Source organism: Sus scrofa, chromosome 5, assembly GCF_000003025.6.
Source record: "Sus scrofa isolate TJ Tabasco breed Duroc chromosome 5, Sscrofa11.1, whole genome shotgun sequence".
Lineage (NCBI taxonomy): Eukaryota > Metazoa > Chordata > Mammalia > Artiodactyla > Suidae > Sus > Sus scrofa.
The window spans coordinates 28,246,862-28,271,781 of record NC_010447.5 but is presented as its reverse complement, the minus strand read 5'-3'; the positions used below and the strand labels follow the sequence as shown (position 1 = coordinate 28,271,781).

At 37.4% G+C, this 24,920-nt stretch overlaps 1 protein-coding gene across 3 annotated transcripts in view; it reads right to left on the bottom strand.

The window, feature by feature from the left end:
- TMEM5 (transmembrane protein 5) overlaps positions 1-24,373 on the bottom strand; it is a 28,868-nt gene extending 4,495 nt beyond the window's left edge. Inside the window, exons 1-5 of one of the 3 annotated variants that reach the window (XM_005663949.3) lie at positions 24,067-24,373; positions 23,042-23,197; positions 18,992-19,094; positions 7,367-7,681; positions 4,036-4,206 (exon numbers count right to left, since the gene is read on the bottom strand). In XM_005663949.3, the coding sequence (XP_005664006.1) occupies positions 4,036-4,206; positions 7,367-7,681; positions 18,992-19,094; positions 23,042-23,197; positions 24,067-24,235 (914 nt within the window). In that variant the 5' untranslated portion in view covers positions 24,236-24,373. Of the gene's footprint in view, positions 1-4,035; positions 4,207-7,366; positions 7,682-18,991; positions 19,095-23,041; positions 23,201-23,829; positions 23,951-24,066 lie in introns of those variants that run through there. The other 2 variants (XM_001926980.6, XM_005663950.3) reach the window with 2 other exon arrangements.

Below are 24,920 nucleotides of genomic sequence, written 5' to 3'. Positions count from 1 at the left end.
TTGTCTTTTTGTTCTCTCAATGGTTTCCTGTGCTGTAAAAAAACTTTTAAGTTTAACTAGGTCCTATTTGTTTATCTTCACTTTTGTTTCCTTTGATTTAGGAGACATCTAAAAAATATTGCTGTGATTTAGTCAGAGTATCCTGTCTATGTTTTCCTCTAGGAGTGTTTGTTTATTCTTTTTCAGCTACATCTGTGGCACATGGAAATTCCTGGGCAAAGCACTGAATCCAAGCCACAGCCTATTCCACAACTACAGCATTGTTGGATCTCTAACGCACTGAATTGGGCCAGGAATTGTGTCTCAGGAACAACAATGGGTCCTTAATGTGCTGCACCAGAGGGGGAGCCCTTCATCTAAGAGTTTTATAGTATCTGGTGTTACATTTTGGTCTTTAATCCACTTTGGGTTTATTTTTGCATATAGTGTTAGAGAATTTTTTTTTTTTTTTTGGTCTTTTTAGGGCTGCATCCACGGCACATGGACGTTCCCAGGCTAGGGGTCGAACTGGAGCTGTAGCTGCTGGGTTATGCCACAGCCATACCAGATCTGAGCCGTGTCTGTGACCTATACCACAACTCATGGCAACACCAGATTCTTAACCCAAGGCCAGGGGTCGAACCTGTGTCTTCATGAATACCAGTCAGATTCACTTCCACCGAGCCACGATGGGAACTCTAAGAATGTTCCTATTTCATGCTTTTACATGCAGCTGTCCAGTTTTCCCAGCACCACTTTTTGAAGAGACTGTCTTTTCTCTGTTACATATTGTCTACTCGGTCATAGATTAATTGACCATAAGTGCATGGATTTATTTCTGGGCTCTCTATTCTGTTCCATTGATCGATGTGTCTGTTTTTATGCCAGATGACTTTGGATTTGTAGTATAGTCTGAAGACAGGGAGCATGATTCCTTTAACTCCATTCTTCTTTCTCAAGCTTGTATTGGCTATTTTGAATCTTTTGTATTTTCATACAAATTTTAAAATGATTTATTCTAATTCTATGAAAAATGCCATTGGTATTTTGATAGGGATTTCATTGAATATACTCTGCCTTGGGTAGTATGGTCATTTTAACAATATTAATTCTTCTGATCTAAGAACAAAGTATATCTTTCCATCTTTTTTAGTCTTCAATTTCTTTCATAAGTGTCTCATAGTTTTCTGAGTACAGGTCTTTTGCCTCCTTAGGTAGGTTTATTCCTAAGTATTTTATTCTTTTTGAAGAGACATTACATGAAATTGTTTCCTTAATTTCTCTTTCTGATCTTTCACTGTTAGTGTATAGAAATGCAACAGGTTTCTGTGTATTAATTTTGTATCCTGCAACTTTACCAATTTCACTGATGAGCTCTATTAGTTTTCTGGTGGTGTCTTTAGGATTTTCTATGTATAGTATCATGTCATCTGCAAATAGTTTTACTTCTTCCTTTCTAATTGGATTCCTTTTGTTCCTTTTTCTTTTCTGATTGCTGTGACTAGGATTTCCAAAACTATGCTGAGTAAAAGTGGTGAGAGTGGGCATCCTTGTCTTGTTTCTGATCTCAGAGAAAATACTTTCAGTTTTTCACTATTGAGTATGATATTATCTGTGGGTTTGTCATGTATGGCCTTTATTATGTTGAGGTATGTTCCTATACCCACTTTCTGGAGAGTTTTCATCATAAATGGGTACTGAACTTTGTCAAAAGTTTTTTCTGCATCTACTGAAATGACCGTATGTATTTTATTCCTCACTTTCTTAATGTGGTATATCACATTGATTGATTTGTGGATACTGAAAAATGATTGAATGTTTGGGATAAATTCCACTTGATCATGGTGTATGATCCTTTCAACATATTGTGGATTTGGTTTGCTAATATTTTATTGAAGATTTTTGCATCTATGTTTATCAGTGATATTGGCCTGTAATTTTCTTTGTCTTTTTCTTTTTGTTATATCTTTGGTTTTGGGATCAGGGTGATGGTGGCCTCATAGAATGAGTTTGGAAGTGTTCCTTTCTCTGCAAGCTTTTTTGAATAGTTTCAGAAGGGCAGGTGTCAACTCTTCTCTAAATGTTTGGCACAATTCACCTGTAAAGCCATCTGATCCTGGACTTTTATTTGTTGGGAGTTTTTAAATTACTGATTCAATTTCACTACTGTACTCAGGTTGTTCCTGATTTATATTCCTTCCTGGTTCAGGTTTGAGAGATAGTACTTTTCTAAGAATTTGTCCATGTCTTATATGTTGTCCATTTTATTGTCATATAGTTATTCATAGCAATCTTTTTATTTGTGCAGTGTCAGTTGTAGCTTTTCTTTTCTTTTCTGCCACACTCACAGCATTTAGAAGTTCCTGGGCCAGGGATCAAATCTGAGCTGCAGCTGTGACCTACACCATAGCCACAGCAATGCTGGATCCTTAACCCACTACACCAGGCCAGGGATCAAACCCGTGCTACAGCAGAGATAATGTTGGATCCTTAACCCGCTGCACCACAGCAGGAACTCTTTTTCATTTCTGATTTTGTTGGTCTATACCCTTTTCCTTTTTTCCCTTGATGAGTCTGGCTAAAGTTTTATTGATTTTGTTTACCTTGCCAAAGAACAGGGTTTTAGTTTCATTGGTCTTTTCTATTGTTTTATGTTACTTATCTCTTAACTTCGTATACATTTAAAAATCCTCCATTTGTATACTCCACCCTTCACAATTACTGGCTTTGGTATAATATTTTACATCTAATTGTTCTGTATATCCCTTAGTAGCTTATTGTGAATATAGATGATTCTAACACTTTTGTCTTTTAACAAAAGACTAGCTTTGTGTGTGAATAATTTCCTACTTTTCCTGTATATTTGTCTTTACTTTTTCTTTTTTTTTTTTTTTTTTTTTTTTTTTGGCTGCATCCATGGTATATGGAAGTTCCCAGGCTAGGCATCAAATTGGAGCTACAGCTGCCAGTCTATACCATAACCACAGCAACGCTGGCTCTGAGCCGCATCTGCAACCCACACCACAGCTCATGGCAATGCCAGATTGTTAACCCACTGAGCAAGGCCAGGGATTGAACCTGCATCCTTATGGATACTAGATTCATTTCTGCTGTGCCACAGTGGGAATTCCTACTTCTTCGTTTTGTAATTTTCTTGTTTTTAGTTGTGGTCTTTTATATTTTCACCTAAAGAAGTTCCTTTAACATCTGCTGTAAAGCTGATTTAGTGGTACCATACTCTTTTAGTTTTTGCTTGTCTATAAAGCTCTTGATCACTCCATCAAATCTGAATGAGAGCCTTGCTAGATAGAGTATTCCTGGTTCTAGCAGAATCAGGCTTTCTACAAGAGAGTATCTGTTCCAATTAATGTATTTCTAGATCTAAAAGAACTTTTATAAGTACTAATTCTCTGATGACTCTATTTTACACATGAAACTTCATTTGTTTATTTAAAAATAAAGTGAATGATCCCCAAATTTCTTCAGTCCATGAACACCTGTTTCATGATTACCATGCAAAAGATGGAAGAAAGTTAACCCTATTAAATCCATCCATCCATCCATCCCTCCATCCATCCATCCATCCACTCCCTACTTATCCTAACCTACTTTATGTAAAATCCTGTTAGATCTGGGGATTCAAAGAAGAACAGTACATGGCCTCTGTCCTCTGGGTAGTGTCAGGTTCCTCAAGGTGTGAGGAGTATGGCAATTCAGTCTTAGAACACTGAACTAGGTTTGCTGAACATCTCAGAGATGAACCTAAGACCCACTCTATGTTCAAGTCTGTCTAACAAATATTATTCAGGAAATCTGAGCAACTGACATGTATATGATAGTTACTTGCATTCCTCTTTAAGATGGACTATAGATTCTCCCTATTATTAACGTATACAACTCAGTTTCTTTGCGGCTTTACTAAACATTACTAATGTATCTTCTAGGGAAAGACTGGTATTAATGGAGTTAAAAATGTCTGTGGAAACTTGTGCTACCACATAAAGCAACTCTCAGATTGGAGATAAAATGGATGAATCAAGTAAACATAGAACTTACTGCTCTCTTGCTGAAACCCAACAAAGCTTATCATTTCCGTCTTGTTTCAAAATGTTCATTAGCACTTGTCTGGATGAATTTTCATAAACAGTTCCAAAGAAATTACATAAGTATGGTCTTTCATTATGAAGCATTGACCAACTCGCCTCTACCACGGGAAAATTTCTGTATCTATAAAAATAAATATATATGAGTTAACAATCTATGACAATAAAATTGGTAAAATTTCCATAATCCAACATCTAAGGTAGCAGGATGATGTACGGAAAAGAGATTTAAAATATGATTTTCTAGAATTTCCCACTGTAGCTCAGCAGGTTAAGAACCCAACTAGTATCCTGGCCTCCCTCAGTGGGTTAAGGATCTGGCTTTGCTGCAAACCACAGCACAGGTTGCAGATACACCTCAGATCTGGTGTTGCTGTGGCCATGGCATAGGTCAGCAGATGCAGCTCTGATTTGACCCCTAGCCTGGGAACTTCCATATGCCACAGGTGCAGCCCTTAAAAGGCAAAAAAAAAAAAAAAAAAAATTTCCAAACCCCAAACTATAACTTTCCAAGCTTACTTTGAAAAAGTTCTTGAATCCACTCATTAAAAAAAAATTCTCACACTGCTATCTTTTAGAAAATTGCCATAGAGATTATGAATCTGAAGTGATTTGATTTTTATGTTCATCAACTTCCATTACTTACCTATAGTTATAAGGCAGACTGAATTTAAGACCTTCAAAGTATAAAGAATCTTCTACATTCATAATAACCATGATTTAATTAGTATTTTAGCCAGGTGATGAAAAGACTGCAGAGTATATACTGCTACAGCGAAGAACTCTAACTTCAAAGGCTTCTCAAGTAGATAAAACAAAACAAAAAAACCCCAAAACCCAAAACAAGAACAACAAAAACAAGAGAGGCCTGTTGCAACTGTCCCACTATTCTAGGCATTTGGAAATGACAGACATCAAAATACAAGCCTGGGGAGTCCCCGCTGTGGCAGAGGGGAAATTAATTCGACTCGTATCCATGAGGAGATGGGTTTGATCCCTAGCCTCGCTCAGTGAGTCAGGGGTCCGGGGTTGCTGTGAGCTGTGGTGTGGGTCGCAGATGCAGCTCAGATCTTGAGTTGCTGTGGCTGTGGCGTAGGCCATTAGCTGTAGCTCCGATTCGACCTCTAACCTGGGAACCTCCATGTGCCATGAGTGTGGCCCTAAAAAACAAAAAAGAAAAAAAAAATAGTGCCTAAACTACAACCTTCACTTAACAGCAAAGCTTTATGTAAAGCCTGTAACAGGTTTTCTCAATCTCAGCATCACTGCATTTGGGCCAGATAATTCTTTGTGGAGGCTGTCCTTTACATTGTAGGATATTTAGCAGCAACCCTGGCCTCTATCCACCAAATGCCAGCATCACCTTCTCTCTGCTTATGACAATCAAAATTGCACCTGGTTGAGAACCACTGATCTAAAAGAAAGATACTGGCTTTGTCCAACAATGCCAGAATTATGACGAGTTCCATCATATACCATATAAATAAGTTATGTAGTGCTAACTACGAATTGTTCTGTTTCAAAACATTTTACAAATATAGGCTCTACTCAAGGGCTAGATTTTTCAGTGCATCTTTAAACCTGCTATACCTAACAAACCTTTCTGTCTGCACTACCCTAAACCTACTAAGTCAGAATTTTGTCATGGAAGGCCAGTGAATATTATCTTATTAATGTACTTCCCTTGTGATATTTGTGTAGACAACTGGGCAGCAGTCTAAGGCCACATCTTATAATCAGTGATAAAATAATGAATGATGAATATCTGATTCAAACATCATTTTAGTGAGCTGTTTCATAATCCATCCATTCAACAAATGTTCATTGAGTGTCTACTCTGTGCAGGCACTGTTTTAGGCTCTACAGATAAAGTAGTAAAAACAAAAGAGACAAAAATCCCTGCCATCAGGAAATTTATGCACTAGTGGCAACTTAAAGTCAACCTGTTACTCAGAGGCCCTTTATTGACAGAACAATAAAAAACAAGTTTTCCATTTTATAGACTTTTGTATAGATCACATATTACTTAATTAACCTTTCTTTTCATGGAAGAGATCTGCACAAATTCAACCAGGCTTAGTGGCAGACATGAGCATATTATAATCCCCTCAAACTCAAAAATCAGTGTGCTCTTGAATGGCCTAAAATAAGGATTTAAAGAAAATCAATACATCAGAGTTTCCACTGTGGTGCAGTGGAAAAGACTTCAACTAGGAACCATGAGGTTGCAGGTTCGATCCCTGGCCTTGCTCAGTGGGTTAAGGATCCGGCACTGCCATGAGCTGTGATGTGGGTCCCAGATGTGGCTCGGATCTGGCATGACTGTGGCTGTGCCTGGCAGCTATGGCTCTGATTAGACCCTTAGCCTGGGAACCTCCATATACCATGATGCAGCACTAAAAAGCAAACAAACAAAAAACCCCAACCCCCCCAAAAAAAGCCCCCAAAATGAAAAAAAACTATACATCTATATGACTATATCTATATACTATATCTACCTACCTACCTATCTGTTCTCTAACTTTTTAAAGAAGGTCTGACTCCCACCCACAGCTATATATCAGGCACTAATGATAAGCTTGAACATTTATCCTATGCTTTGGGGTTTAAAAAAAAATAACTCTGGAGTTCCTGCTGTGGTGCAGTGGGATAAGGTTTGGATTACAGCAGCTTGGGTCACTGCAGAGGCATGGAGCTGATCCCTGGCCCAGCACAGTGGGTTAAAGGGTCTGGCTTTGCCAGAGCTGCAGTGGAGATCATAGGTTGCAGCTACAGCTCAGAACTTCCATATACTTTGGGTGTGGCCATCCAAAAAAAAAAAAAAGAGTTCCCATTGTGGTTCAGCAGAAACAAAACCAACTAGTATCCATGAGGATGTGAGTTTGATCCCTGGCCTCACTCAGTGGGTTAAAGATTTGGCACTGCTGCAAACTGTAGCGTAGTTGCAGATGCGGCCTGGATTTGGGGTTACTGTGGTCTAGGCTGGCAGCCGCAGCTCTGATTTGACCCCTAGTCTGAGAACTTCCATATGCCTCATCTGTGGCCCTAAAAAAAAAAAAATTAAAAAAAAAAAACCACTAACTCATCTGGTCTTCTCATAAAAGGCTAAAATACTCTAAAAGCATCATTATTACCCAACCATACTGTTTTCCCATAGAAAAGAATTTATGTGGCCTCAATGAGCTCAGAAGAACTACATGTATTACAAATTTAAAACACAATCTTCCTGATAATAGAAATTCAGGTTAAGAGTCTAGAAACATACAATAAAAGTCTGTACTTACGTTGCTACTCCTAAAGGCCACTGAAAAACATCCATGTCATTAATCCAGGGGCTGTCATATACTACGAAAAGTAGTTCCACAGAGCCTCCATTTCTTTTGAGGAACTGGTTTATCCATTCATTATTACAATGTTCATTTCCAAGCAAAACAACAGACAGATGCTGGAGTTTTTGAGTTTGCACTAAATTTTGTGCATAAAGTAACCACTGGGTGGCATAAAAGACCTTTGCTTTTTCTCTCCCATTTAAAATGAGTATCACGTTATTCACATCAACAGAAAAGTAGCCTGGGACCACAGCTGGACCAGTGATGAAGCTATTAAAAATAAAACAAAAGTAAGAGTCAAACAAACAAACAAACAAAAACAACAGTATTTGGTACTAGAAGTTTTAAATCATTTTATATAAAATACATAATGAGACTTAATTCATATTATTTCTAAAAATAATTTCTATGACACGTTTTTTCGAACAAGTTTGAAAGATAGGACATAGATGTGGATTAATGGAAAGCTTTGGCTGTAGAGAGATCAACTTGCATTTGATAATAAGAAATGTGGTAACTTTTTAAAATCACTGTCTTGAACTTACAGAAAGATATTTAAGTCAGTAGTTCCCAACCCTTTTATGGTGTGAGCTGCTATTCCTGCTCTTCATCTGAATGAAGTATCTGAATCAATGGATGACAAATTGCTGATAAATTGAGAAATGGAGGATGGCATTATAAACATTCAATGAAGGTTAAATCTCAAAAATATAATGTTAAGGGAAAAAGCAAGCTGCAGAACACATATCATAATTACATGCAAATCTGAAAGTAATTACAGGGGGAAAAATTTATGCTTATATATCTAGTAAAAGTATAATTATAAAACAAAAACATAAATATAGATCAGTGGAACAGGAAAGAAAGCCCAGAGTTAAACCCACGCACCCACAGTCAACCAATCTATGACAAAGGAGGGAAGAATATACTGTGGAGAAAAGACAGTCCCTTCAATAAATGGTGCTGGGAAAACTGGACAGCCACATGGAAAAGAATGAAATTAGAACACTCCCTAACACCATACACAAAAATAAACTCAAATGGATTAAAGACCTAAATATAAGACCAGATACTATAAAACTCTTAGAGGAAAACAAAGGCCGAATCCTCTCTGACATAAACCACAGCAGTATCTTCTCAGATCCACCTCCTAGAGTAATGACATTAAAAATAAAAATAAACAAATGGGGCCTAATTAAACTTAAAAGTTTCTGCATAGCAAAGGAAACTCTAAACAAAACAAAAAGACAACCCACAGAATGGGAGAAAATATTTGCAAATGAAGCGACTGACAAGGGATTAATGTCCAAAATTTATAAACACCTCCTACAGCTCAATTCCAAGAAAACCAACAACTCCGTCAAAACATGGATAGAAGATCTAAACAGACAATTCTCCAAAGAGGACATACAGATGGCCAAAAAGTACATGAAAATATGTTCAACATCACTAATTAGTAGAGAAATGCAAATCAAAACTACTATGAGGTACCACCTTACACCGGCAAGAATAGCTATCATCCAAAAGTCTACAAACAATAAATGCTGGAGAGGGTGTGGAGAAAAGGAAACCCTCTTACACTGTTGGTGGGAATGTAAATTGGTGCAACCACTATGGAAAACAGTATGGAGATTCCTCAAAACACTAAAAATAGAATTACCATTTGATCCAGCAATCCCACTCCTGGGCATCTGTCCAGAGAAAACCATAACTCAAAAAGATACATGTACTCCAATGTTCATTGCAGCACTATATACAATAGCTAAGCCATGGAAGCAACCTAAATGTCCACAACAGAGGAGTGCATAAAGAAGTGGTACATATACACAATGGAATATTACTCAGCCATAAAAGGAAAGAAATAAGGGCATTTGCAGCAACATGGATGGACCTAGAAATTATCATGCTAAGTGAAGTCAGTCAGACAATGAGACACCAACATCATATGCTATCACTTACATATAGAATCTAAATAAGGGACACAATGAACTTTTTGCAGAACAGATACTGACTCACAGACTTTGAAAAACTTATGGTTTCCAAAGGAGACAGGTTTGGTGATGGGGGGGATGGGCTGTGGGTTTGAGATGGAAATGCTACAAAATTGGGTTGTGATGACCGTTGTACAACAATAAATGTAATAAAATTCACTGAGTTAAAAAATAAAAAATAAACTAGTATCTGGTATTAAAAAAAATGCTTTGCTGAGAGGAAAAACAGTGTAAATACAAAAAATTGAATGGGAAGATATACAAGGAATTCATGATCGTAGTTGCCTTTGAGGAGGAAAGAAGAGAAAAGGGCCTGGAGAATAATACAAAGAGAGTGTTGCCTTTATTGGACATATTTAATTCTTTTAAGAAGAAAGTTAAATATCTGAAGCAAATATGACAGTGAGAATTTTTTAGTTCTGGGTGGTGGGTAAATGGGAATCTATTGTATTACTCTCTGATCTTTAAGCTATTTTTAAAAAATGTCATAAAAGGAACAGATACATTTCATAACTCACATTTTTCATATTATTTGCTTCTTCAAACAACCAATACTATTGAAATATCTTAAACTAATATGTATTAATGTAAAAATACCTTTTAACCTATTGCAAAATTAGTCACAGTGGTTATGGATTCTTTGCAATCTGCTCAACCATTTCTTTATAACTTGCTAGAATCTTTTAATCTGTAGTACAAATATGCTGAAATCCTCATTTTATTGCTTAATATTATGGGGGGCTAAAAACTAACATTTATTAAATGCCATTTATATACATGATACACAGGCACCCTGCACCCGTTATCATTTAACCTCCACAACAACTCTGCAGGGGATGTTAGTCCTCCATTTTGCATTTGGAAAATCAGGCTTAAGTTGCACAAACTGTGATGGCAACATTGAGTTTTGAATCAAGATCTGCCTAACTTTAGAGCTTAAGTTGTTCCCATGACACTATGGTTAACAAGTGCTCAAATTAGCAGATATTAGTTAAAACACAAACATAAATATATATTTTGTGTATGTATGTACCACAAAAATTCTATGACATTATTCTACAATGATAATAAGCTACGGGATTCAGAACTGTGCTTTGAGTTTGCCTTGGACAGGATCTAGCATTGAAGATACCAAATGACTCGGTGATAATTTAGTAATTTCAGAGAATCTGCAGAATCTGAGGGGCCAGAAAACACTTTAGAAATGATGATGATAGCAAAGTTTAAAATATTTATTACTGGTAGTACATGAACATATTATTTCTCCTTTAGAATTACAGGCAGGAATATTTCTACTTTTATTGATCTACACAAATTAACGAAAGTATGATTCATTCAGGGCATATCTGGCCCATCTTGGAATCTCCACGGCTCCCCATTTGTAGAATACTCTTACATTCCTGCGTCAGCAGTTATGCTCTAATTGGTTTTCCAAACCTCAAGGCCATGGTCAAGCAATAGTGAAAGCCCTGCAGTTAGTGCTGTGGGGTTAAGGTAAAGATCAAGTTTTCTTGGTTCCCAGGACTTCCAGTGTTTTAGTAATTTTTTCAGTGTCCACTAAACCAAAGAAATGAGTAATGGTTCAGTTTTTTAAGTCATTGGGTCCAAGTATTTATGTCCTAAGAGCTTAGAAGCCACTTAAAAAATAACACACACTGAAGGAAAAATAATTCCTATTTCCTTCTTAACTAACCACACATACCTAATAATGGGTTGTGTGCACAAGCTGGGCACTGCACAACTTTTCAAACCTTGGAATCAGAGGGACACTGTCACGCTCACTGCCTGTTCCACTTTGATTTTTGCATAGTACTTGGATTTTATCACAGCAGCCATGGGAAACCTGGATACACAAAGGTATGACATCTCTAAAATGGACGTAGCGTGATCTAATATTGAAACTGTGAACCCTTCAAGCTAGTAGTTTGCATGGCATTTGCAGATGTGCAGTGCAACTGTGATCCGCACAAATATTTAAAATAATTTGTGGTGCTCCAGGGTGCTATAGTATACAGTTTGGGAAGTACAGATTTAGGTAAAGAAACTTTGGAGTTAAAAAAAAAAATCCCATAAAATTCAGATGGGTGTGTGTGTGTGTTCTGGGAGGTATGTTAGTCAAACTGCAGTGGGTTGAGAAGTGAATGAGAAGCAAAGGACATTAAGAAGTAAGTAGGGATAGTGAGTGTAGACAATTCTTCCGAAAGGTTGGATGAGAAGGTGAGAAAGCAATGATGAGTGAAAGGTTGAAGATAAAGGACAACAAGGAAGTAACCAATGGAGCAAAGTCTTAGAAGAGGCAGAGGGATGAATGGGTAGAGAGGGTTAATATTGGATCAGGGAAATCACCTCATTGTGAGAGCTGAGGAAAGAAAGGTTGGTGAAGGATCACATAGCGATGATGTAGGTAAATATTAGAGGAATCAGTTAAGGGAGGTATTTATGGATATTCTTGAAGATACAGAGGCAGGGGTGTCTGCTGAGAAAGAGGAGGTTAGACAGGTGTTTGTAGTGGGCTAGAGAAGAGTGGACAAACTTGCTCTTATCTCTCCTGTATTTTCAACCTTGAACACATACTAGTTACCCAGTCTTGCAATGAGAAACCAGGGAATTGTCACATTTGGTTCTTGCTTTCATCTAATAATTCTTTTTTTTTTGCATTTTAGGGCCGCACTCATGGCATATGGAGGTTCCCAGGCTAGGGGTCGAACTGGAGCTACAGCTGCCGGCCTACACCACAGCCACAGCAACGAGGGATCCAAGACTTGTCTGTGACCTATACCACAGCTCACAGCAATGCCAGATCCTTAACCTACTGCATGAGGCCAGGAATCAAACCCTTATCTTCATGGATCCTGGTCAGGTTCATTAACCACTGAGCCATGAAGGGAACTCCTATTATTTTTTTTTTTAATAATTCTTAAATTCTGATAGTTTTATCCCCAAATTTCTTGAATTCCTAGCTCTGCCCCAATATCACTACCAAATTTCATCCCTTAATTATACCTCTGCTGGATACTTATAGTTTTCTAATGCAGTTTCCTGGTCTGTCTGCCTTTGGTTATCTCCTTCAAATCATTTTTCCACATAGCTACTAGAGACACCTCTACAAAAAACATACATGACAAAACCACTATCTAGCTTAATGATCTTCAGTTGCTTTTCATTGACCAAAAATAAAGCCCAAGAGCTTTAATGGGGCACACATAAGGTCCACCATGATCTGGACCTTGCCTTACATCCTCACTATCAGCTACCCTACCCCATCTTCACACTCTAAGGATTCCAAATGCGTTGCAATTCTATGCACAAACCAAGCTGTTTATTAATTCTTAGGTCCTGATATTGCCTCTGCTGGGAATATAATCTGTCCTCTCATTGCCTTGATAAATCCTATTAATCTTTTAAGACTCAACTCAGCTATCACCTCCTCTAAGACTTGATGGGTCAACTACCCCCAACTCTACTCATACCGAGTTGGTGGCCTTCCCTAACAACTAACAATGATGTATATACTCATCATGATGCTTCATAAAGGATATGAAAATTATTTATGTGTTTATCTCAGCCATTAGTGTGTGAACTCCCTGAGGCTAGGGAAAAGTATTTTTTTCACTTTGAAACCCTCAGAGCCTAGTGTGAACTAAGTAGCAGGTTCTCAGTAAATTTTGCATAAGTCGTAATTCTCTTTAAGGGAGTTATTTACTTTATCAACTTATCTAAGTTCTCCTACTGCATTTAAAATATGAATCAAGTTACAAAAATTCAATTTAATTGTAACTTTCTAGCTACACATTATATAAAGTAGGGCTTATATGAGATATTATAGTATATTCATGCATGATGAAAGATGTGTTTTAGGATCCTAAAGTTATTATTCAATCATTAATCACAAATATCCATTAATTGAAGAATGAACATATTTAAGGAGCTCATATATAGAATTTTAAAACAGTGACTTGCTCTTCAAGATTTCTTAGCATACACTAGAGTTTCTAATTTTTAGTATTTATTCTTTTTCTGCTTGGCTCAGTTAAAAACTTCCTGCCCATGAAGTACTTTCAATACTTAAAAAATGATTCCCAGAGAAATAATTCAAATATTGAGTTCTAAGCTGAATGGAAACAAAACATATTTTTTAGAATCCAATATAATTATTGTTTATTTTTTAATATATTCAACACATGCTACTGAATAAATGCTATGTACAGACACACTATTGTTATATTGAGTTATAAGAGTTTAGAATTTGCCAGCTAAGAGCCTGGCCAATGCCTTGATAAAGAGTAAGCGCAAAAGCTGAACAGTCCACATGGCTCCCAGTTACTGAATTCTATATCATTTTTGGTTAATAAATAGTTTTAGAAAAAATCAGTTTTATAAAATAGGTGTACTGAACTCATGAATGCCTCTTACTTTTAAACAGCTGCTGCGATCCATCCATTTCTGTGGCCAGCATAACTGCCATGACTCTACATCTTCCCAGTTCAGTGTTTATGATGGAATGTTCCCACCCTCATACTAGCTTGGCTGGAGTGGGAGAAAGGGCATTATGAAAAAGTAACTGAATTGTCTTTGTTTACCAACGAAAAATTTGAGATCTGTATTGATCCATGGTCCAGTATATGACTTAAATATAGCGTAACCATTAATATTATCTATAAAAGCTTTCACTCACTGTAATGAGTAGCAAGCTTACTAACTTCTTATAACACTAATATCTGGAAATTCTAAAAATAGGATCACATATATTTTATTCTATTGTTATTCTAGAGATAATTTTAACTTTTTCATAAGGAGCAGATGATCACTGAAAATATCATAATTGAATATAAATAACAATGAATTAAGTAATTTAGCATCTGGCTTTTGTTTTATCAAACAGGTAGACATTTACTTATCAGATGATAATGCCTGTACATGGACATTACAGGATTCTGAAGGCAGTCTTTTAGGCATTAGCAAAAATCATGATGAGGAGTTCCCTTCATGGCTCAGTGGAAACAAATCTGACGAGGAACCATGAGGTTGCGGGTTTGGTCCCTGGCCTTGCTCAGTGGGTTAAGGATCTGGCATTGCCGTGAGCTGTGGTATAGGTTGCAGATGTCACTCGGATCTGATGTGGCTGTGTCTGTGTGTCTGTGGCTGGTAGCTGTAGCTCTGATTCAACCCCTAACCTGAGAACTTCTATATGCCATGAGTGTGGTCCTAAAAAAGCAAACAAAATAAAACAAAACAAAAAGATCATGATGAGCAGAAGATTCTTCCTAAGAAATTAAAAATAAAGTTGTCCTATGAAATTAAACTATAAATGAACATTTGATGGACATATGATGGATGTGAGTAGAGAGGTAAAGTTCCTTCAAGAGATAGAATGGGTCCCATGCTAGCTTGTAACCTAACTGAACACATTAATATAAAAAAATGTCGCAATAAGGTACTTGTTGGGAGGTATGTGATGGAAAGATAATTGATGCAGAGATAACAGTAATGGAAACACAGAAAAAGGAGAACTGAAAAGTTGGGAGATGTTGCTTAGTGAAAAATAATAAAACTAGTAACAAGTCTTCTATAGTGATTACCATGTGCCATACACTGGTCTAAGCAATGTATTAATGCACTAAATCTTGAAAACAGTCTAATGAAACTATTATTTTCTTATTTTAAACTCAAGGAAATCAAGGCACAGAGAGGTTAAAAAACATGCCCAAGGTCAGACAACTAAGAAGAGGTAAAGCTGGGCTGGAGATATTCTGGCTCCAGAGTCTGTGCTTTTAACTGAGATGCACTGCCCAGAGGTGACAGACTTCATCACTCCCAAGGTCCGTCTGCCCTATATGTATTCATTTATTCATATTTGAGAGCCCCAGTTGAATTCGTTTACTCATATCCTGAACACACACTACGTATGGAACTGACTCAGTGGTGAATATGGAATCATTTCATTTCTTCCCTTCTGAGATATATAGATTAGGAAGTGTTACATATGGTTAAATCCCATAGTTGGGTTCCATATTTAATCAAACAACTCTTGAATATTTGGGTATCACTTGTAGCCTGCCTATATGGAAAAAATGTGCTGGTCAAGCCAATATAAGCACATGGACTGACTGATAGTTCTATTTCCATTCTGAGTTATTTACTTAATATTCTGGATTATATTATTTGGCCCTAGGAGCTGATAAGAATCAGAATTCAGGAACCTGATCAACCCTGGAATAGTGATGATATCCTTTCTATTTACTGCCTCAGAACTGCTGTGAAGTTAAAATTAATGATATAAGTAAGCTCTTTGTGAACTTAAAGGTTTATTTAAATAGAATATATGTATGCTTATTTAAAGGATCTTGATAGTATTTAGAAACTCTTTCAATATGTTCAATATGAGCCATTACTTCTAATTCACTATTGGTCAAATAAAAATGAATTCATTGAAACACTTAAGTTAGGAGCCATGTAGCCTGATTCAACTCAAACTTGCAATTTCATAAAAATTTATTAATTTTGGATAAATTATGTATGCTACTGTCCATAAGCCTAAAACTTTAATAAGCTGTATAAAAACTCTCCTACAATAGTGAACTTCCTTGAATACTCAGTTCTCTTAAATCCTAAATGGAAATAGAATTGCTATTTAATCATAATATAAAATCTCAGGGAGTACTCCTGTGGCACAGTAGGATTAAAGATTTGGTGTTGTCACTGCAGTGGCTTGGTTGCTGCTGTGGCATGAGTTTGACCCCTGGCTGGGGAACTTCTGCATGCTGTGCGCATCACCAAAAACAAAACAAAACAAAACAAAAAAAACAAAACTCAGATAAAAATTTTAGAAGGGAACAGGAAGATAGTTTTTTTTTTTTAGTTAGGAATTAATGCTTATTTGCATAAATCCTTTGATATCATTACAGCAATCCTGTATGTTAACTTCTCTATGAATTTAAAATAATTTTTCTGAAAATTCTATATATTGTGGGTAGACCTACTAGACTAACAGTCATAACACATTTACTTTTCAAACAGCAAAATGTTAAATTAATATGCATAATACACATTTACTTTCAAGCACCTAAATCCAACTATTCTAAGTTTAGGATTATGTATAAATTCTTGAATGGGATTAGATCAACAGAAACCTGGAGATAAACTGAAAAATAATCATTACCAATGATGATTTAAAAACCTGTTTACTTTTCCAGAATAATTACTTTGAAATGATATATGCAATAAAATTGCTTTCCATGTGTGCATTCGGCAAATAAAGAATTAAAAGAACAGTGAAAAAAACGAAATCGAAATTAACTCTTCCTCTTGATTTCTGTGGGAAATAAATGGAATTCTAATGGAAACCACAATCTTTGGTTCATATTTTTTTCATTAATAATACCATTGTTAGATGAAATAAGCATTTTAAAATAATTTTTTGTCTTTTATTTCAATAAGAAAGCAAAATATAATGGAAAATACCATTCTTTCATTATCACTTTTCAAAAATGACTTTAATTCTATTTAAAAATCTTCAGAAAATACACACAAAAAGTTTTATAAAAATGAGAGTGCAAAAAAAGTCTTAACAACACACTGATTTTATCAAATCTAAAACAAATTTCTGAAAATTGGAGAAATAATCTATTCAGATCTTTTGCCCATTTTTCAATTGGGTTGTTTTTTTGCTGTAGAGTTGTATATGTTTGTATAATTTAGAGATGAAGCCCTTCTCAGTTGCATCATTTTAAACTATTTTTTCCCCATTCTGAAGGTTTTTTTTTTTTTAATGGTTTCCTCTGCTGTGCAAAAGCTTGTCAGTTTGATTAGGTCCCATTGGTTTATTTTTGGTTTTATTTCTGTCGCCTTGGGAGTTTGACCTAAGAAAACATTTGTACTGTTGACATCACAGAATGTTTTTGCCTATGTTCTCTTCCAGAAGCTTGATGGTGTCTTGTCTTACGTTTACGTCTTTAAAACATTTTGAGTTTACTTCTGTGCATGGTGTGAGGGTGTTCCAGTTTCACAGATGCAGCTGTCCAGTTTTCCCAGAACCACTTGCTGAAAAGACTGCTTTTTTCCCATTTTATAATCTTGCTTCCTTTGTCAAAGATTCATTGACCATAGGTGTCTGGGTTTATTTCTGCGTTCTCTCTTCTGTTCCCATTGGTCTGTATGTCTGTTTTGGTACCAGTACCATGCTGCCTTGATTATGGTTGCTTTGCAATATCGACTGAAGTCTAAGAGTTACGCCTTCTGCTTGGTTTTTGTCCCTCAGAATTGTTTTGGCAATTCTGGGTCTTTTGTGATTCCATACAAATTTTTGTTCTAGTTCTGTGAAAAATGTCATGGGTAATTTGATAGGGACTGCACTGAATCTATAGATTGCTTTGGGTAGTATGGATATCTTTATGATATTAATTCTTCCAACCCAGGAGCATGGAATATCTTTCAATTTCTTTGAATCCTCTAATTTCCTTGATTAATGTTTTATTAGCTCTTAGCATGTAAGTCTTTCATTTCCTTGGTAAGGCTTATACCTAGGTATTTAATTTTTGTGGAATGATTTTAAAAGGTATTGTATTTTTAAATTCCTTTTCTAATATTTATTGTTAGTATACAGAAATGCAACTGACTTCTGAGTTAATCTTGTATCCTGCTATGTTGCTGAATTCATGATCAGTTTGAGTAGTTTTTGGGTTGAGTCCTTAGGGTTTTCTATATATAGTATCATGTCATCTGCCTATAGTGACAATTTTACCTCTTCTCTTCCAATTAGATACCTTTTATTTCTTTTGTTTGTCTGATTGCTGTGGCTAGGCCTTCCAATACTATGTTGAATAACAGCAGTGAGAGTGAGCATCCTTGCAGTAAAGTAATAATCTATACTATCAAATTGTGATAGAATTCATATATGAAATGTTTTAATAAACATTTCAAAATTAATAACAATAGCTTTGCTACCACATGAATATTACAAAAATACATGAATCTATTATGTGAAAGAGAAAAAAATATTTTTGTTTAGGAGTTCCTGCTGTGGCTCAGTGGTAAGGAACCCTACTAATGTCCATGAGGATGTGGGTTCAATCCCTGGCCTTGCTCAGTGGGTTAAGGATCCAGCATTGCCATGAACTGTGGTGTAGGTTGCAGATGTGGCTTGGATTCTGTGTTGCTGTGGTGTAGGCCTGCAGCTGCAGCTCCTATTTGACCCTAGCCTGGGAACTTCCATATGCTGCAGGTGCAGCCCTAAAAAGAAAAAAAAATTGTCTATATATTAATCCCCTAAGATATACAATGCTAAATGCTTATCAACAAACACATGTTATAAAATTTAGAGCATGAACTTTTCCATATAATCAGAAATATTTTGATTAAAAGGAAGAAGACACATGATTCCAAAAAAGCAGTATTTTATAACATCCAATTTTCTAAGAAAGTATTTAAGGTATAACTTTATAAATAACTATTCATGAGATTTATTTCTCCATTCTTCACAAGTTGAAGTGGGTATATTTTCTATACATTTTCCTCTGATTTTTCTTCTAGTATTAATGTAAAACATTATATAGCAACATCACATCAAAGTTTAATGTTACATGATTGGTACCTGTAATGAGTTCTTCCTACAACTGAATTTCCTTCTCTCCACTGAGCTGTCACATCAGTGGGTTCAAGTAAGCCTTCAAAAATATGCTCCCAGAGATACAAACCTGGTAATTCAAAAAACAAAAAAAATGAAAACATTTACCACCTGGTTCACTCTGGTGTGTGAGATGTTTATGTTCTGTTATTTTATATCATTTGACTAGGAAATCAGATCCTGTTCTTTGGATGCAAAATTGTCAATATGGCAACTTATGTACGAGAGAACTGAGAATTGTCAGTTTAAAGTGTGGCAAAATGTGGTTTAAAGAAAATAAACTCCCTTACTCTAAATCTGAGTAGCACTAATTATCACTGGACATTTATTACCTATTTCACCCTATACAATGTTACATCATAGTATAAGTTACTGTATGATTAGAACTGTTTCTATATTATAACAAACTGGGGGTGGATTTACCATTTGGGGCCTTAGACAACCAGAGGAGCTCATGTGTGTGTGTATGTGTGTATATATATACTTTCAATACGTCAAGGAGGTATTACCTCCTCTCCACTTGAACATGCACTCTTCACTGCATGATGTCCTCTGCAGACAAATGCTATTGCATTTTTTCTCCTTAGGTCAACCCCTATGTTTTATCATGATTTCACCTGAGTGAAATCCCAGAGTGGAGGACAGCAGTCTCATACAATAAGGTAATCTGGAGACAATGAGGAATCGGGAAACCCTGTTTGAGTTTCAATTAAAGATGTGTTTTGTTCTCTTCTCATTATACCCTGGCACTAAAAGACACATTAAAAAACAAAACAAAACAAACAAAAAAAAAACCCTTTGCTTAATGACTTGGCCAAACAGGCAAAGCCTCTCAAATAGAGCAGGCTGAATGATGCTCCTCCCCAAGCCAAGACATCCAAAGATGTAATCTCCAGGACCTGCGAATATGTTAACTTACTGGGAAAAGAGACTTTCTAAATGTGATTAAGATAAGGATGCTGAGGTGGCAAGACTACACTGGATTATCTGGATGGGCCCTGTGTAATCACAAGTGTCCTCATGAGAAGGAGGCAGGAGAGTCAAAGAAGGGAAAGGAGGTGTGAGGAGGAAGCAGACGTCAGAGTGAGGTGGGGCCATGAGTCAAGGAATGCAGGCCATCAAGGAATGCTTGAAGCTGTGCAAGGCCGGGAAACAGATATTCCTCTAGAGTCTCAAAAAGGAATATAGGCCTGTGGACACATTTTAGATTTCTGCCTTCAGAAATGTAAGATATTTGTGGTGACCACAGTTAATAATACTGCACTGCATATTTGAAGGCTGCTAAGAGAGTAGATCTTAAAAGTTCTCATCACAAGGGAAAAAAAACTATGTGTAGTGATGGATGTTAACTAGACTTACTGTGTTGGTACTTTGGCAGCATATATAAAATAATTATCTTGTACACCTGAAACTTATATAGTGTTATATGTCAATTATAGCTCAATTTAAAAATATGTGTTATTTTAAGCCACTATATTTTCGATAATTGGTTATGGCAACTAAAGGAAACTATGACTATGTAGTTATAGATTATAGTACCTAGAAATGGGGTGCTGCTGTAACAAATACGTAAAAAGCTGGAGGTGGCTTTGAAACTGGGTAATGGGGAAAGGCTGGAAGAATTCTGAGAAGCGTGATTAAAAAATGCCTAGATTAGGAGTTCCCATTGTGGCTCAGCAGTAACGAACCTGAATAGTGTCCATGAGAATGGGGGTTCAATCCCTGGCCTTGCTCAGTGGGTTAAGGATCTGGTGTTGCTGTGAACTGTGGGGTAGGTCGCAGATGCAGCTCGGATCCCGAGTTGCTGTGGCTGAGGACAATTCGACCCCTAGCCTGGGAACTTCCATATGCCATGGGTGCAGCCCTAAAAAGACCAAAACAAAAAGAGTGCCTAGATTAGATTGCCTTTAACAATGTAGGTAGAAAAATGGATGTTAATAATTCAGCTAGTGAGAACTCAGAAGAAAGTAAGGAGAAGAGTAGGAAAAAAACCCTACATCATCTTAGAGCATACTGAAGTCATTATAAACCTATTGTTAGTAGAAATATGCACACTAAAAATGCTATTGGTGAGGGCTCAGAAGGAAATGAGGAACATGTTACTAGAGACTAGACTAAAGGGGATCCTTGCTATATAGCAGAAGAAAATTTAGCTGAATTGTGTCCCACAGTTATGTGGAAAGAAGAACCTATAAATAATAAACTTGGATGGTTAGCTGAAGAGATTTCTAAGCAAAGTGTTGAAGTTGTGGCCTGGTTTCTTTTTGCTGATTACACTAAAATAAGAGTTGAAAAGAGAGGGAACTAAGGAAAAAAAACATTAAGGAAAAGGAACCAGGCAGGACTTGATGTTCTGGGAAAATTCTCAGCCTGTTCAGGTTGCAAAAGAGGTGAAAAATTAGGAGCTTCACGGTCAAAAAAGTATGCTCTGGAGAGAAGGCTAAGGATGTAGTGGACATCCTTTTACTAATGCCTGGTCAGAATATTCAATCATAGAGAAGGCTTTTTGAAGATATTAGATGTTTATTTACGGATCTTCTTAGCCATCTTAGTAGAAACTGGAGACAGACAGGGGATTATGGAGGAAAGACCTGTGAAGGAACTCTTGTCTAGTAAAGTGAATCTTTGTGACATACTCAGGAGACCCATGAGGTTCTCAAGAATATTATATTAGCAGAAACACTGCCAGCTTGGACTAAAAGGGAGAGAGGTTGAAATGAAATAAGCTTATTGGACTCCCCAAATCCTAATGGCAGGAAATGGGCTGATAAAACTACCGAGTTGCAAATACATGCTACCCTTCATGAAAATGGAAAGATTACTCCAAGGGTGGAGCTTAAAGTCCAGAAGTAAAGCTTTGAGACACAGCCCTTGAAACCTAATGGATTTTGCCTGGTTGGACTTCAAAACCACTTAAACCTGTAACTCCATTTTCCTTTCATTTTCTCCCATCTTGTATGGGAAGTTCCATAACTGGTATACTATGACTGTGCCTAGAGAATAGGCTGATGAATGCAGTGTTTGATAAAACTCATTTGGCCATTTGTGCCTACTGGCTTGAAATGAGAAAAGTCTGGAAACATGAAACCTGTTCAGAAGTAATTTAATCAAAAACTAGAGTGGGGAAATGGAAACTTAAAGGAAATTAATATTAGAGATTTTATAGAGAAAAATGTTGCTAGAACTTGATGACTGGATGCCTGGGTCTAGTTACTGGAAGCTTACAGATCAGCAGTGATCTTCAAGACTGTATATATGTATGTAGGTGTCCATGAATTTATGAAACATCACAGGTCAGGCATTACTATTGTTTCCTTTCACCTGGTACTTTCAATCCATATCTCTTACTGTCCATAAATCCAACTCAAGTTTAATGGCCAAATAAAGCCCCTTCTAATTCATTAAATTCTTTCTGACTCTTCTGCCACTGAGGATTCCATTCTCTAATTGAGCATATTACATACATTGAACACTAGACTCTCATGATACTCAGAGCAAAAATGCTTTTAAGGGCATTCAAGTTCAATCAACTACTTACTATCTGCCCTTCTCATACATTCACAATGAACATTGGCATATTAAAGGCTCTGACAAAGGCCTGAAATAAAGAACTTTGTTTAACTTTGTCCAGTTCAATGTTTTCCAAATGTGTTTGGCCATTAAGGGCGGGGGCCATAGCTTATACTGGTGCATTAAGTGTGTAATAAATACATAGTTTCATGAAAACCCAGTTGACATAGGCATTTTAACATAATGATACTTACACAACCCACTCTTTATATGTACAAATAAAGCTGTACTCTGCTAAAGACCAACAACAGAATATATGTGTGCATGTGTGCATTGTATTTATACAGATATTGTCTTAACAGAAAAGGGAAATGGGATATTGAGAAAAAGTGAAAAAATGCATCATGATGTCTTAGATGATGAAATAAATTATAAATGTATTAAAATAAGATGAATTTAATACTAATAAAGTGCTTTTTATAGTCTTAGTGTTAAACATTAACTTACCAATGGCAGCTTTGCCCCAGATTTGTACATGGAAGTCTGTTTTCCCCTTTGTGGACTTATTTAATATTTGAAGGCTAGTTTTAAGTCTCTGCTGTTGCTCATTTTTTTCATCTCCTTCCCAAGGATTCCATTCTTCACTTCTCAAAGTAGATTGCTCTGCTACAAAAAGAGTAACAATTGTTATCAACAAGGTACAGCTGCAGCTATAAATTCAAGCTATTTAAATTAGATGTTAAGGAGTTTAATTACATCCTAACTTCGATTTTTCAGAGATAAAGCAACAGAATTTGAAGTTAAACACAAAATAAAAAAGGAAATAAGAATTTAATTTTGACTGAATCTTTACTCTGAAAGAGCTTGAAATAAAACATTAACACGAGGCAGGAAATTCTAAGTCTTATAAGATAACTGAGTACGGTAATGTGTAGCGAGTTACAAGTTTAACTTGTGCCAATTCTTTATAGATTGTATATATGTAACGCAAGCTATATACAAAAGCCTAACTTGAACATGTTATGTGTCCAACAGTTTTAGATGTGTATGTGCAAAATTCTGAAAGAAGGGAGAAATAAGCCTGAGTCCGCTCCTGCCATAGGTCAAAATGCAAAACAGGGGATAAGAACTTGGAGATAAAGCTCTCTGGCCTTCTGAAGTCAAGGCAGGGTTAGAGAAGGCTCTTTGTTTCAATATGGAAACAGATGTCTTTAAGCCAGCGGCATTCTCGCCAACCTCTGACATTTTGTGAGCGCGCCTTTGATTTTTAAGATGTGTTTTAAAGGTGACCGCACCTGTCAGCCCAGTGGGAGGGGCATGTTAGATCTGGGCAAGGGCCGAATCCCGAGGCCAGGGCCGGCTACCTGGAGTTGAGCGAGGAAAAGCGTACCCCGGGGCCTGGGGGTTAGTGCCGGACAGAGAGCAGGTCGGATGGCCACGCGGCTCTGCTAGCCCGGCCCCCACCGCCCGGCAGCCGCGCGTCCGCGTCCGGGCGCGCAGCCGAGGAGGGAGGCCACTGCCCGGTGTCCTACCTCGGCCGCGCCTCTCCCGCGCCGGGACAGCCCCCTTCCTGAGGCCCCGCAGAGACGGAGCCGGCGTCCGGCGGCGGCCCCCGAAGAAGACGTGGTAGGCGGCGTAGAGGGAAAAGAGGCAGTACAGGGCGATGAGAAACGAGCACAGACGCTTCCGCGTCAGCCGCATCCCACTGAGGCTTCCCGTCAGGCCACCGTGGAGATGGGCCGGAGCTGAAGCGGACGCTCCGCGCCGCGGCCCTGGCGGCGTCCGGTGCAGGCCCAGGCGCCGGCGGGCGTCACCAGAAACGGCCCGGCCCGCCGCTCCTCTGCCCCGCCCTCGCCCGGTTCAGGCCCCGCCCCTGGCCCCGCCCAAGCCTCTCTGCGGCTCCTCCCTACCCTAGGCCCCGCCCCTTCGGGAGCGCTGAGGTCCTCCTTGACACAGACTCAAGACTTGGGCATTGAAAGACCACACCTTCCCATCGCTGCTCCCAGACCTCTGCAAGGGTATCCAGGAACCCTTTCAACGCTACCCAACTTCCTATGTACAGAATGCCTTCACTGTTACCTGATCTCAAAGGAAAAAACCCCAAACAGCACCTTTTTTCATGAAGGCCACACGAGGGCATGGATCACTGCAGTTTTTGATCAACATGTGATTCCTAGTCTGCTGCATTGACAGGTGAATGAACATAGAAACCCATTAAAGAAATTAAGAGGTGGGTAATGGCACAACATTGTGAATGTAATTCTCATTTAATGGTACACTTAGAAATGGTTAGAGTAGCAAATATCATATTATCTATACCTTCCCAAAATCAAAATACTTTTTAAATTAAGTTTTATTGCTATGATGTGACTTCAGTGCACAAGCC